The 14,018-nt window shown below is 45.1% G+C and overlaps 1 protein-coding gene across 2 annotated transcripts in view; it reads left to right on the top strand.

Moving 5' to 3' along the window:
- Positions 1 to 14,018, top strand: part of LOC139275203 (stAR-related lipid transfer protein 13-like) — a 603,587-nt gene that overhangs the window by 420,423 nt on the left and 169,146 nt on the right. The window contains exon 1 of one of the 2 annotated variants that reach the window (XM_070892344.1): positions 351 to 667. The exons of the other annotated variant lie outside the window; for it this stretch is intronic. Within the exon in view, the coding sequence (XP_070748445.1) occupies positions 499 to 667 (169 nt within the window). The 5' untranslated portion in view covers positions 351 to 498. Of the gene's footprint in view, positions 1 to 350; positions 668 to 14,018 lie in introns of those variants that run through there. 2 annotated transcript variants of the gene reach the window in all.

Genomic DNA, 14,018 nt, shown 5'->3' with positions numbered 1-14,018 from the left:
AATAACAAGTATATAATAGGCGAATGTGGGTGGTGTTCCTGTTTAAGACTGAAGCAAAGTCCCTCATTTAGTGCCATTGTGTTATGCTTGATGAGACATTACTTTCAGTACTAAAAGCATTCCCTGGGGTGGTCTAACCCAGTCGGAGTGTTTTCAAATCCCTCTATATAGTTTCTAAGTGCTTAGTCCACTCTACGGCATGTGATTGATAGTTATATTTCTCTCCAGTATTGTATAAGATTGCAAACACTTACACACACGATGATTTTTATTTGTTATCAAATGGTGCTTTCACATCCACTCAGTTCACTGGTTCCTGCCAGTCATGTGACATGTGAGTTGGAATTCTGACTTGTAGCTACTCCCCTTTTCGAAAGTCTGCTTCAACTTTTCACAGTTCAGCTGTGTTTATTGCGTCTCCACACCACTAGCTCGGCCTGTTACCTTGTCACTTGTGAGGGGAAAAGAGCTTGTACTCCAGTCGGCATTGTTGCAGATATGCTCATGGAGATACCTTTATCACCAAGCTCAGGCTGTGTCTATCTGAGTTCCCTGTCACCTCAGGGCCAGGATATGTATCTGAGGCTGGATCAGTCACAACGGCGGTCACCATACAGGATGAGCAGGATGATTGCAAGGCAGCAGCTGCTGAGTATAATTCAGCAAGGTACGTCTACCATATCAGAGAGTTCAGTAATTACAAGATATCTCAGTACAGCAATCAGATCTTCAATAGATAGCCAAACATGAAATAAATGAATGTTATTCTAGATATTTTGTTTTTAAGAGAAAATATATTTAAAGTTATGTTTATCCTACTAATTTAGGTATTAATTTTTAAAACCTTTAGCAGCTGTGATGCCTTCCAACCTTTTACTTTTGATAACACAGTTCACCTTTTCTCGACATGCGTTTATGCTGCTTCTATAATTTGGCTGAGGAAATTCGCCCTGTGCTGTAGCAGGTGTGAATTGCTAAACAATTATATTCACAACAGTACCACAGCCAGGCAGCTGTCAGTTTGAATCGTGAAACCATAAATATAACAGCACTGTGACATTTATGAATAAGACTAAACCAGTCTGTTTGTGCTGGTTTGAAGTCTCGACTTTTACCTGCTGGTGTTCCTTGGTGTGATTAGTTGTTTATGGGAGCTATTTTAAAAGTGTAATGCAATTGCTAGCATTTTGGACCATTAAACAGACACTGTGTTCACATAAAAGTTTGGCAATGTTTATGTCATTGGCTTGCAATTGACAACTCATGATTGAAATCTTCTGAAAACACACTCCTATATCTCCTGAACATGACATCATTGTGACAAAAGGGATGCACAGTTGTTCTGTCTCTTACTGCCAAAACACAACTAGTTTCCTGACCCAGTTCCCTCATGAAGACACTGCCCCTTTAATTAAAATAGCTAAATGATTAGAATTTCTCATAAATTGAAGTTGTTCTTTCAAAATAGTACATTAACAAGTTGTGAGTCATCAGCTGTGTACCTTTGACTGTATTGCTTAGCAACAATTTAATCATTTACTGCAGCTCTCATACCAACAACTTTAGTCATCCTTATTGACATTGCAGGAAGATTGATTGTTCAATAAGCATTCCAACCAGTCTCATCTGTGTAATCATCCATTGCCTTAAGTTGTTATGCATCAAATGAGATATTGCACGCTTTATATTTTGTTCAAACTTTTGCACATCCTTTGGACATTTTTGCCAGCCTGTACTCCCTTTTAATGAAGGAAAGATAATTTCAAAAGAGCATGTCAGCCTATTGGAGACATTTCATGCAAGTTCAGTTGCAAGAACAGACTCCGTTTTTGTTTTTTTTCCCCTTGGGAAAGTAACTACTGCAGTGTGAACTGTTACAATGCAGTTTTACAGAATTTTGTTTTACAAAAGTAAACTTTTAATAGAGACTATTTTATCACAGCCATCACCATTTCCACGGGCATCTTTAGTCACGTCATTTCGAATCTCCGTTTACAAACATCCATTAAAATGATTTTCTTGCCACTTTGATAGGGTGGCTTTGTAACATGGCAAATAATAGTCATTCATTAAACAAACAAAACATATTGATAGAATTTCAGATCCTGAGAAATGGAAAGTTTATTGGCTAGCAGGGTTATTTATATCACAGTTTCAAAGTTAGTTTGTCATAAATTGGAATTTTCTTTGATAGTTTGTCATGTGCTGGCTTGTACAACTCCATCTGTGGGACTGTAATCACAATTGCATAATCTCATCAGTATCTTCGGAGATGCACTTGATGTGCATTGGAGAAATCTTAACCTTACTGGGAAGGCACAAGTTGCGGAGCGTAGATGCACACTTATCTCTGAAACATTGCGAACACTATCAGTTTTGGCCGGGATCCCCTTGATTACTTTTTTACCATCAACAAGTTCAGAATGTTAGCTGCACTTTCCCTACTCAAGTTCATGGCCAGCTAAAACAAAAGTTGCCTTGTCTGCCTGATCTTATTAAGTATTGTTTCTTGGTAGGGTCCATCTGAGAAGCGCCTGTTTTATTTCAATAGGCCTGTTTTTATTAACCAAGGACAGAGCTCTCAATGAACAGCTACAAAACTTTGGGGCCGTTTGGACTGTAAATTTGTCCCCCCCCCCCCCCCCCCCCCAAAAAAAAAGTTCCTTTTCTTTTATCCTGGCAAGTGTGCAGGGTATCTTGTTGATTTTGCAATTACTAAAATTACTCATCTTTTGAACAGAATCAGTGTCAACACGGAGTAGATAATAAGGAGACCTTGCACACACACCCAAGGTGAAAACTTTTCTACAGCTGATGCCAGTTTTTAGGGAGATGGTTAATAAAGGCATTTTGTATAGTAGAGAATGGGACATTTCCTCGGGCACCCATTGACTCTCGTTGTGCAGAGTTTAAATAGGTTCTGACAGATTTTCTTAAAGAGACAAAGTGATAAATGGGTTAATTCCAATTCTATTTGCCATGCACCAGTTAATAGGATTTAGCTGTATATACAACACATAAATCATATTATTTGTATTAAATTGACGCAAAATGGAGTATAACATTCAAGCAGATGAGGAATGTCATTGTGGTCATACAGAATTTGTTCCACAAAATACAAAATCAATGGTTTTATATTTGCCCTGCACAAGTACAGCTGACGGTGCAACCAATCAAGTATTTTGAAAAATCTTCGCATTGCAAATCTGAAATATCTTCTAAATGAGCACCTGGTAACTATCTGCTTTACCTCGTTCAGAAAATTTGTCTGACTCTGTACAGTACTAGAAATTTGGTTTTCTGTGTGAAAAAAATACTGATGGCCACATAGAATTATAGACATTTACGGCACAGAAGGAGGCCATTCAACCCATTGTGTCTATGACCTCTCTGCTAAGGAAAATAGGTCCTTCCTATCCACTCTATCTAGGCCCCTCATAATTTTATACATCTCAATTACGTCTCCCCTCATTCTCCTCTCTTCCAAAGAAAACAACCCGAGCCTATCCAATCTTTCCTCATAGCTAAAATACATTGTTGTCTGTTGTACAGTTTTTTTTTATTCGTTCATATGATGTGAGCATCACTAGCAAGGCCAGCATTTATTGGCTATCCCTAATTGCCCTTGAGAAGGTGATGGTGAACTGCCTTCTTGAACCATAGAGAAAAGTTGAGAGGGCCTGGAGTCACATATAGGCCAAACCAGGTAAGGACTGCAGATTTTACTCCCTAAATGACTTTAGTGAAACAGATGGATTTTTACGACAATCCAGTAGTTTCATGGGGTCCAAGTTTGCCGCCCCCGGTTAAAATGGTGCACCTCCGTGAGGTGCGCAGACTTTCTACACTAAAAACGCCGCCGAAAACTTATCTAGATATTCTCCCCGCTCCTTGGAATGTCGCAGGCCTTGGTGTGGCGCACCACAAGCAGTGGGAGGGCGGAGCCAGGTCCCGGTGCTGAAAACAGTGGCGGTACCTCTGCACATGCGTGCTAGGGTGCGCGTGCATATGCAGTGGCTCCTCGCCCCCATAATGTTTGCACGCTGTGTGGGAGGGACCCAAAGCGCACCGCCCCTTGCCTGGCCGAATGGGCTCCCTCATCAGCTTTCCCTGCCGCATTCAGCCTTCCCCATCCCCCTCACCCCCTTTACCAATGACGTGTTCAGTCTCCCCACATCCCTCCCCCCACTTACCAATGCCGCATTCAGTCTTCCCTCCTCCCCCGCCCCCCCCCCCCCCCAGCTTTACTGATGCCGTGTTGAGCCTACCCTCCCAGTATGCGTCTTACCGCCCCTAGCCCTGGCCGAATGGGCTCCCTCATCGGCGGCCAGCTACTAGTGTTTTTCTGCAGTAAAGCTTTGCTGAAGGTAGGACTTCTATTTTTTTATTTGTTTATTTATTTATTTATTGATTGATTGATTATGTGGTCCTAAATTCTTGTTTGATTTACATTCAAGTTTACTCTTCATCTGCTTGCAAAAGGAATTCTGTAAAATAGTTTGGCTGAAACTCTTATTTACAGGACTTGCTATAATGTATTTGCTAGTTTAACAATCCATTTTTAATCTAGTTGTTTAGTGCTTTGTAAATCTTGGTGCTAGGTGCAGGTCCCCTCAGCTTCCTTGTGTTTTTTATTTTTTATTGAATGCTTATTTTTGTGCTTTGTTTAGGGCTTGGTGCTTTAAATGTACTTGCCAGCGCTGATTTCTTAGCTCACTGCAAGGTTTTTCTGTGCGGCCACAAGTGGCCATATACGCTGGCCTAAGTTAGTTTGGAGTAACTTTTAGCTGTCTCAACTTGCTTAAATGGCCAAAACAGGCATAAGTGGCTGGTAACGCCCCCTTTTGGAAAAAAAACGAAACTTTAAAAAAAATCCTAACTAACTCACTTACACTGGAGCAAATTAAATGGGCAGAATTGCGAATTTTAAGATACTCCAAAAAAATCTAGTTGCTCCAAAAAAAATGGAACAACTCCTCGGCAAACTTGGGCCCATGGTCACCACTCTTTTTGATTTGGAGAAAAAAATAAACATTAGTTCAAATGCCCCCCGATCTGGGGGACACGCCAGACACTTTTCAACTGCCCTTTTTTCTTATTTTTTTGTGGTTTTTTTTTTGGTAGTAAAACCATTAATTTTACAAGTGCCCCCTATAAAAGGGGAGAGGGACACTAAAACCGGCAATAAAACAAATTAAACTTTAAAACATATAAAATCAAATTAAAATTTGGTTGCCGGGGGTGACGATGCACTCCAGTCCCTCCGGCTCCCACCTCTCACGGAAGGCCGCAAGCGTACCGGTGGACACCGTATGCACGCGCTCCATCTCCAAGGACACCCCCATGGTCACCATTACTAGCTTTTTATTCCAGATTTATTCAATTAACTGAATTTAAATTCCCCAGCCGCCATGGTGTGATTTGAACTCACTTCTCCGGATCATTAGTCCAGGCCTCTGGATTTCTAGTCCAGTAACAAAACCACTGTGCTACCATGCCCTGAAATTTAATGAAAGAGAGGTAATTATCTGACTCTGCATTTCCGGTGGGAGCATGTGCTACCGTCAATGTTGATTAGAACTTTGTATGTGCGTTGCGCATGACTTTCCAAGCATTTAAATTAATGATTGAAAATTTGTGTCTAGGGTGCCCCTAACTTTCCATTGTGCACAGATGTTGGTTGAGGCTCACCACCTGGAGCGCAACATCAGAAAATTCATAGAGTCTTACAGCACAGAAGGAGACCATTTGGCCCACTGTGCCCGTGCAGGCTCTTTGAAAGACCTATCCAATTAGTCCCACTCCCCTGCTCTTTCCCCCATAACCCTGCACATGTTTCCATTTCAAGTATTTATCGAATTTTCCTTTGCAAGTTACTATCGAATCTGCTTCCACCACCCTTTCAGGCAGTGCATTCCAGATCGTAACTCTCCCCAAAATTACTTCATAGATGTGAATAAACAGTGCAGCAATAACAGTGGAAAATATTAACAGGCATTTTTTCTGTTTCATCACTACTCCAAATCTTGCTCCCATGGTAAATTGTGTTTGCTCATTAATGACCTGTCATAGGCCAGTTATGCCAGTCATGGAGAATTGCAAGAGGATGGGGGAATCAAAATGAACATGTAGTTATTGGCTTAGTTCGTATTCAGACTTGTGCTTGAGTATAAGCTCACTGTTTGTTTTTATATGGCTTTGTGCTAAGCCTTCTAGTTGCCTTCTTGTACATAAATGGAGTTTCTCACTTTGTCTGCCATTTTCCTATTATACTGGAGACATGAAACCTTTGCGTGGGTTTTTAAAAATTAAAATATTGATTTGATTTAGGATCCACACTATGGATCCTACATACCCTTCCAGTAAAAACACAGATTGAATTTCACTGCCCAAGTGAAACAGTCCGAAATAAAAATAAACAATGTAAGCTGGCCAATACAGTGCATTCTTGCCTCTGATGGTTGACAGAATACCACCACTGAGGACAAATATTTCTTCGTATTAGCAGCTTTGATAGAAATGACACAGCTACATGGTCGTTTATTACTGTAGCAATAAGTATCAGATCAGGTTCTTCCAATTACTGAGGTGGATTTCCAGATGGTGCACTGCGATACATGCCAGTACTTGGACTGCACCATCTCATGTTTCGCAGTGTAGGAGAAAGTGCTGTAACACCCTACAGGAAAAGCAATTCAGAAACGTCAGGATTCGTACATGTTTATAAATGGATCCTACAGCAGCCCTGGGACTTGTTTCCAGCCACTAACAATTAAAGTGACTTTGGTGTTTCTAAATTTACTTTGAAGGTAACTTGCAGATTAATCAGTAAAGGTGTGTAAAATGACTTGCTCCGTATGGTAGTGACGTCATTGTGTTGCAAAATTTCTTTGCTGCGAATACATTTTAACATTTTTGCTTTAACTTGAAATAAATTAGCACAAAGCTCCATTCTTTCTGCTGCTGGAGATGTAACATATGTTCTAGTGCATGACCTAGTGGCCATTGTGATGTGGGAGTGGCGTGTAGAGCACAGGATGTTCCTGACTTATTTGGGGGAGTGTCTCGTTTGCAGCGTAGTTTAATTCTGGCTGTTCTGCCAAGGGCTGTTTACAGCACGTTAGTCTCCAATTCTGGAGGGTGCTGTTTACAGCACAGGTTATTTCCGTGCATTACAGGGAGTAGTATTTACAGTGCAGGTTATTTGTGGCTGTTTCAGGGATGGCATTTACAAGCACAGGTTATTCTGGAAAATTCTGACAAGTGGTGTTTACAACACGGGTTATTCCCAAATATTTCAGGGAACTGTGATTACAACCTAGATTCTTGGTTGCCCTAGAAATTGAGCCCATCTGATTATTCGCCAGTTCATTAAATGACTGAAATGATAAAACTTTAATGAGCCTTCTACAGTATTAGAAGTTCTCACAAGTGGATTTAAGCATTTGTACAATGGTGATAATGGGTTTTCTGTAAGACCTTTCTTATTATTCGTTAATAATCAACTCAACAAACTGTTGGAGGAAAAACAGACAAAGTTAAAAAGAACATTCTTCTGACTCTCTGTGGAGGTGATTGTTGGGAATGAGTGTAAATAGACATTTTGTTGAGAACGATCACAGATGTGCTTCAGAATGCTGAGGGAAGTGTGAGTATTTCCAATGTGTGCCCTTGACTGAGTCTGTAATAGACTAACAAATAATACAGTTCCCCAGGGCCAGCCCTGTCTATCTATAAACTACCATCTGACTGTAACAAATATAGCATGATGATGTCAACAATGAATGAAGTGAACTTATGAACTAACATACTTAACTTTGGGATTTATATTTATCCCCTTTATTCTTGGAGCTTGCATAGATTGGGGAAAAGGTTCCTCTGTTCAGGCCTTTAAAAGTTATTGATCCAATTCTGGCTTCTTGCCATTCCTCAGTTTTAAGCGCTGCACCATTGGTGGCTGTGCCTTCAGCTGCCGAGGCCCTAAGCGCTAGAATTGCCTCCTTAAACTTCTCCGGCCTCTCTACCTCTCTTTCCTCCTTTAATATACTCCTTAAACTTACCTCTTTGTCTGCCCTAATATCCTTTATGTGGCTCGTTGTCAAATGTTGTTAGATTACGCTCCAGTGATGTGCCTTCGGACGTTTTACGAAAGACACTATATAAATGCTAGTTGCTGTTGCTGTTTTTGAGGGTAATTTAATTTGTAACCACTGCTCTCGCCGCAGCCTGTGATCCACACTCAATGCTATGCATCGCCACATACACGCTCTCGGCCTCTCTCTTCAGCAGCACTGACTCACTCTATCTCTATCTCTAAGCAGTTCCACTTCATCCTTCGCCTCATCTGGCGCCTTAACAAAAAATTTTTTTCTTTCCTTTCACATGTCAAGGATCATAAGCTTCAACAACTCTTGGACACCAACGTACCTCTGGAACCTTCTTCCCCTTCACTTTCCTCTGATCCCATCCCTTCTTCCAATCTCACCCCCTGCCGTGTTTTCACTATCCCCTTTGACCTTCCTACTCTGACCCCGAATGATCAGTCCTCAGCAAAGGTCTGAGCTTCATCCCCTGACACACCCACCTCAATGAATTTCGAGTTAGGCACGATGCTGAGCTCTTTTTCCACCACTTTCGCCTCCATGCCCACTTCTTCGGCCAGGAATCTTTCCCCCCCCCCGCACAGCTGACCCTTTCTCCCGTTTTCAGAATTCTCGCTCTACCTCGACCCCTCCCTCTGGCCTCTTGCCCTCTCTAGATCTTTTCATTGCAAACTGCCGACGGGACATTGGCCGTCTCAATTTTTCTGCTCCCCTCACTCACTCCAACCTACCTCCCTCTGAACTTGCAGCACTTCGCTCACTCAGATCCAACCCCAATCTTGTCATCAAACCTGTTGATAAGGATGGCGCTGTTGTTGTTTGGCGAACCAATCTCTACCTTGCAGAGGCTGATCGCCAACTCTCTGACACCTCCTCCTACCTCCCCCTGGACCATGACCCCACCACTGAACATCAAGCCATCATTTCCCAGACCGTCACTGACCTCATCTCCTCCGGAGATCTTCCCTCCACAGCTACCAACCTCACAGTTCCCCAACCCTGCACAGCCTGCTTCTATCTCCTTCCCAAGATCCAGAAACAGGACTGCCCCGGTAGACCCATCGTTTCAACGTGTTCTTGCCCCACCAAACTTATTTCTTCCTATCTCGACTCTTTTTTTTTTTCTTCCCTTGTCGACTCTCTTCCCATCTACATCCACAACTCTTCCAATGCCCTCCGTCACTTTAACAGTTTCCAGTTTCCTGGCCCCAACCATCTCCTTTTCACTATGGATGTCCAATCCGTCTACACTTCCTTCCCCCACCAGGATGGCCTGAGGACGCTCCGCTTCTTCCTCGAGCAGAGGCCCAACCAGTCCCCATCCACCAGCACCCTCCTCCGCCTGGCTGAAATTGTTCTCACACTGAACAACTTCTCCTTTGACTTCACTCACTTCCTCCAAATTAAAGCTGTTGCTATGAGAACCTGCATGGGTCCTAGCTATGCCTGCCTTTTCGTGGGATTTTTTGTTCCAGTCCTAATTGTGTACCCTCCCTCATCTCTTTTTCCGGTACATTGATGACTATATCAGTGCCGTTTCCTGAACTAGAACATTTCATTTACTTTGCATTCAATTTCCACCCTTCCCTCACCATCACATGGTCCATCTCTGACTCTTCCCTTCCCTTCCTCCACTTCTCTGTCTCCATTTCTGATAGTTTATTGACAAACATTGTCTATATAAGCTCACTGACTCCCACAGCTATCTGGACTACACTTCCTCCCATCCTACATCCTGTAAGGACTCCATTCCATTCTCCCAGTTTCTCTGCCTCCATCACATCTTCTCTGACGATGCCACCTTTCACATTAGTGCCTCTGACATGTCTTCCTTTTTCCTCAACCGAGGATTCCCCTCCGCCGTGGTTAACATGGCCCTCGATCGAGTCCATTCTATTTCCCGCACCTCTGCTCTCACCCCTTCCCCTCCCTCCCAAAATCACGACAGGGTTCCCCTTGTCCTCACCTTTCACCCCACCAGCCTCCACGTTCAACGGATCATCCTCCGCCATTTCCGCCACTTCCAGCATGATCCCAATCACTTTTTCCCCCTCCCCTCCCAGCATTCTGAAGGGACTGCTCCCTCCGCGACACCCTGGTCTACTCCGCAGTCACCCCCAACACTCCCTCCCCTTCCCACGACACCTTCCCGTGCAAACACAGGAGATGCAACACCTGCCCTGTTACCTCCTCCCTTCCCACAGTCCAGACCCCCAAATACTCCTTCCAGGTGAAACAGCAATTTACTTGTTGTACTTTCAATTTAGTATCCTGTACTTGCTGCTCACAATGTGGTCTCCTCTACATTGGGGAGACCAAATGCAGGTTGGGTGACTGCTTTTGCGGAGCATCTCTGTTCAGTCCGCAAGTGTGACCCTAGCTTCCGGTCGCCTGAGACTTTAATTCTCCGCTCCACTCCCACTCTGACCTCTCCGTCCTCGGCCTCCTACACTGTTCCAATGACGTTCAATGCAAGATTGAGGAACAGCATCTCATCTTTCGTTTAGGCACTTTGCAGCCTTCGGGACTCAACATCGAGTTCAAAAATTTCAGACCATAACTTCTGCCCATATTTTCATCTCTTTTCTCGCTTTTTTTTTACAAAACCCCCGACCCTTTTTTTTTCTCTTTCCCATGGCAGCTGGTGATGATTCCGCCATTCACACCCCATCTAGATTCATCTTTTGTTTCGTAACTTCTGCCATTACCATCTCATTTTTGCCCATCATCCCTTTTGTCTCTTAAATCACTCCTGTCTTCTACCCTATCACACACCTTCCCTATTGTTCTTTCCCCCTTTCACTGCCCCTGCACTTCCTTAAGAATCTGTTACATCTCGAACTTTTCCAGTCCTGACGAAGTGTCACAGACCTGAAACGTTAACTCTGTTTCTCTCCACAGATGCAACTGACCTGCTGAGATTTCCAGCATTTTCTGTTTTTATTTCAGATTCCAGCATCCACAGTATTTTGCTTTTGTATTAATTAGTAAGGGTGTTGATTCGGGTTAGAAAGAAGCTACAAAACTGGTTCTAAGAACATAAGAAATAGGAGCAAGCGTAGGCCATTTGGCCCCTCGAGCCTGCACCACCATTCAATAAGATCATGACTGATCTGACCACTTCCCTGCCCACTTCCCATAACCCTTTACTCCCTTATCGCTCAAAAATCTGTCTATCTCCGCCTTAAATATATTCAATGATCCAGCCTCCACAGCTCTCTGAGGCAGAGAATTCCATAGATTTACAACCCTCTGAGAGAAGAAATTTCTCCTCATCTCAGTTTTAAATGGGCGGCCCCTTATTCTAAAACTATGCCCCCTAGTTCTAGATTCCCCTATGAGTGGAAATATCCTCTCTGCATCCACCTTGTTGAGCCCCCTCATTATCTTTTATGTCTCAATAAGATCACCTCTCATTCTTCTGAACTCCAATGAGTACAGGTCCAACCTGCTCAACCTTTCTTCATAAGTCAACCCCCTCATATCAGGAATCAACCGAGTGAACCTTCTCTGAACTGCCTCCAATACATCCTGAAGCTCCCCTGAAGGATGCTCAGTTGTGCTTCTGTCTGATCCCAGTGGTGTCTAGCACAGGAGAGATTTTGGTTCAAGCTGCACTTGCTGTTAGTATTGGCAGAACTGCTGGTGAAAAGTTTTGGTAACATGACGGAAATGTCACAAACATCAATTACAATTGAGAATCTGGATTATAGGGAGGTACAGGATCAGAAAAGATCACTGGGCTCCAAAAGTGCTAAGTGTTTGTGGTTATGTCAAACAATGTATTAGAGCCCAGTTTATTTGTATGCCATAGCATCTTAAAAACTTTGATAACATGTCTTTGAGCCTTTTCCCCCCCATCTGATGAAAACCTATCTAGCTTCCTTACACTGTCTTTATATTTTAGGCTCCTAATCCCAGTATCAATTTAGTTTCTCTCCTCTATCCTCTCTCCAAGGTCAGAATCTCCCCACTGTAATACAGTGATCAGAATTGTATACAGTACTCCATGTGGAACTGAACCAGTGAAGGCTTTGTCACCAATGGTGAGGGGAGGGCGGCACAAAAGGCTGGAGTGAAAGGAGTGAAAGATATGAGAGAAGCATAAAGCAGGATGAAATAGCAGAGAGGGAGAATGTTGGCACGGATATGATGGGCCGAATGGCTTCATTCTGTGCTGTAAATTTCTATGATTCTGTGATATGATTTGTTTGTCAGGACAAGGCTTTTAAATTCAGTGGCTATCAATGAGAACAGAAATGTCTCGAAAGCAGGATTGATTGTGACTCAGGATACAAGTGACTGTATTCTGTATGATTTGAAGCAGAGGTTGGGAGGCTGGAGAAATCCAGCCTCCCGGCGGATTCATGCTCTAAACCTCTGGCTAAGAAACCTATGATATTGTTTGCCTTCTCTATTGCATTGATGATTTAAACATGCTTTCTGCCAATGTTCCTAGATCCCTCTTGTGTGGTGCCCTGTAATCTATTACATTTCACTTTGTACTCCCAGTGCTCATTCTCCTTCCACTGTCTCTTCACCCTGCACTTGTCCAAGATAAACAACATCTGCTCCTTGTTGTACCAATCCCCAGTTTATCCAGATCACTCAATATTCAGTCTTTGTTTCCTGTTATGTTCAGCCCACGGCACCCTGTCTTGTATATCAGCAAACTTCGAAAGCATTGTCTCTGTCTCCACTTGTGTATGATGGAAAAAATAATGGCCCAAGTTGCCTTATTCATCACTCTCTCCCATTCTGATGCAATTTCCTGTACAATTTAGCTACGTCTGACTGAGCCAATTTTGACCCTTGCCAGGAACTTGCCCTCGATTCTGTGCATTAGGAACATAGGGCCCAAGTTTCCACAAGAAAAAAAACGGGCGCCCCTCCGAGCTGGGTGCCCGTTTTTCGCGCCTAAAGCGGCGCCTAAAAAAATCCTCGGTATTCTCCACCTATCTGTAGGTCCTCTGGCCCTCGGCGCAGCCAGCACGAGCTGTGGGGGGGCGGAGCCAGGTCCCTGCGCTGAAAACAGTGCCGGGACCTCTGCACATGCGCGCTACAGTGGGCACGCAAGTGCAGTAGCTCCAGGCGCCGAACTGTGTGGGAGGGGCCCGAAGCACGCAGCCCCTAGCCTTGGCCCAATGGCCTCACTGGGGCTGCGTGAATAAGGCTCCTCCCACGGCCAGCTCCTGCTTCCCCCCCCCCGACCAGACCCGACACCCGCTCCCCCCCCCTGCCTCCGGACCAGACCCGACACCCGCTCCCCCCCCCCCCCCCCCCCCCCCCCCGCCTCCGGACCAGACCCGACACCCGCTCCCGCCCCCCCCCCCTCCCCAACTGGACCCGACTCCCGCTCCCGGACTGGATCCGATCCGACCTGGCATCCCCCTCTCTCCCTCCCCCCCCTCCTCTCTCCCTTCCCCCCCCTCCTCTCTCCCTTCCCCCCCTCCTCTCTCCCTTCCCCCCCTCCTCTCTCCCTTCCCCCCCTCCTCTCTCCCTTCCCCCCCTCCTCTCTCCCTTCCCCCCCTCCTCTCTCCCTTCCCCCCCTCCTCTCTCCCTTCCCCCCCTCCTCTCTCCCTCCCCCCCCTCCCTCTCTCCCTCCCCCCCCTCCTCTCTCCCTCCCCCCCTCCTCTCTCCCTCCCCCCTCCTCTCTCCCTCCCCCCTCCTCTCTCCCTCCCCCCTCCTCTCTCCCCCCTCCTCTCTCCCTCCCCCCCTCCTCTCTCCCTCCCCCCCCTCCTCTCTCCCTCCCCCCCTCCTCTCTCCCTCCACCCCCTCCTCTCTCCCTCCCCCCCCTCCTCTCTCCCTCCCCCCCCTCCTCTCTCCCTCCCCCCCTCATCTCTCCCTCCCCCCCCTCATCTCTCCCTCCCCCCCCTCATCTCTCCCTCCCCCCCCTCATCTCTCCCTCCCCCCCCT

The sequence above is a fragment of the Pristiophorus japonicus genome, chromosome 10 (assembly GCF_044704955.1).
Source record: "Pristiophorus japonicus isolate sPriJap1 chromosome 10, sPriJap1.hap1, whole genome shotgun sequence".
In the NCBI taxonomy this organism is placed as follows: Eukaryota; Metazoa; Chordata; class Chondrichthyes; family Pristiophoridae; genus Pristiophorus; species Pristiophorus japonicus.
Note: the sequence above shows the minus strand (reverse complement) of the source record. Positions and strands in the feature narration are given on the sequence as shown.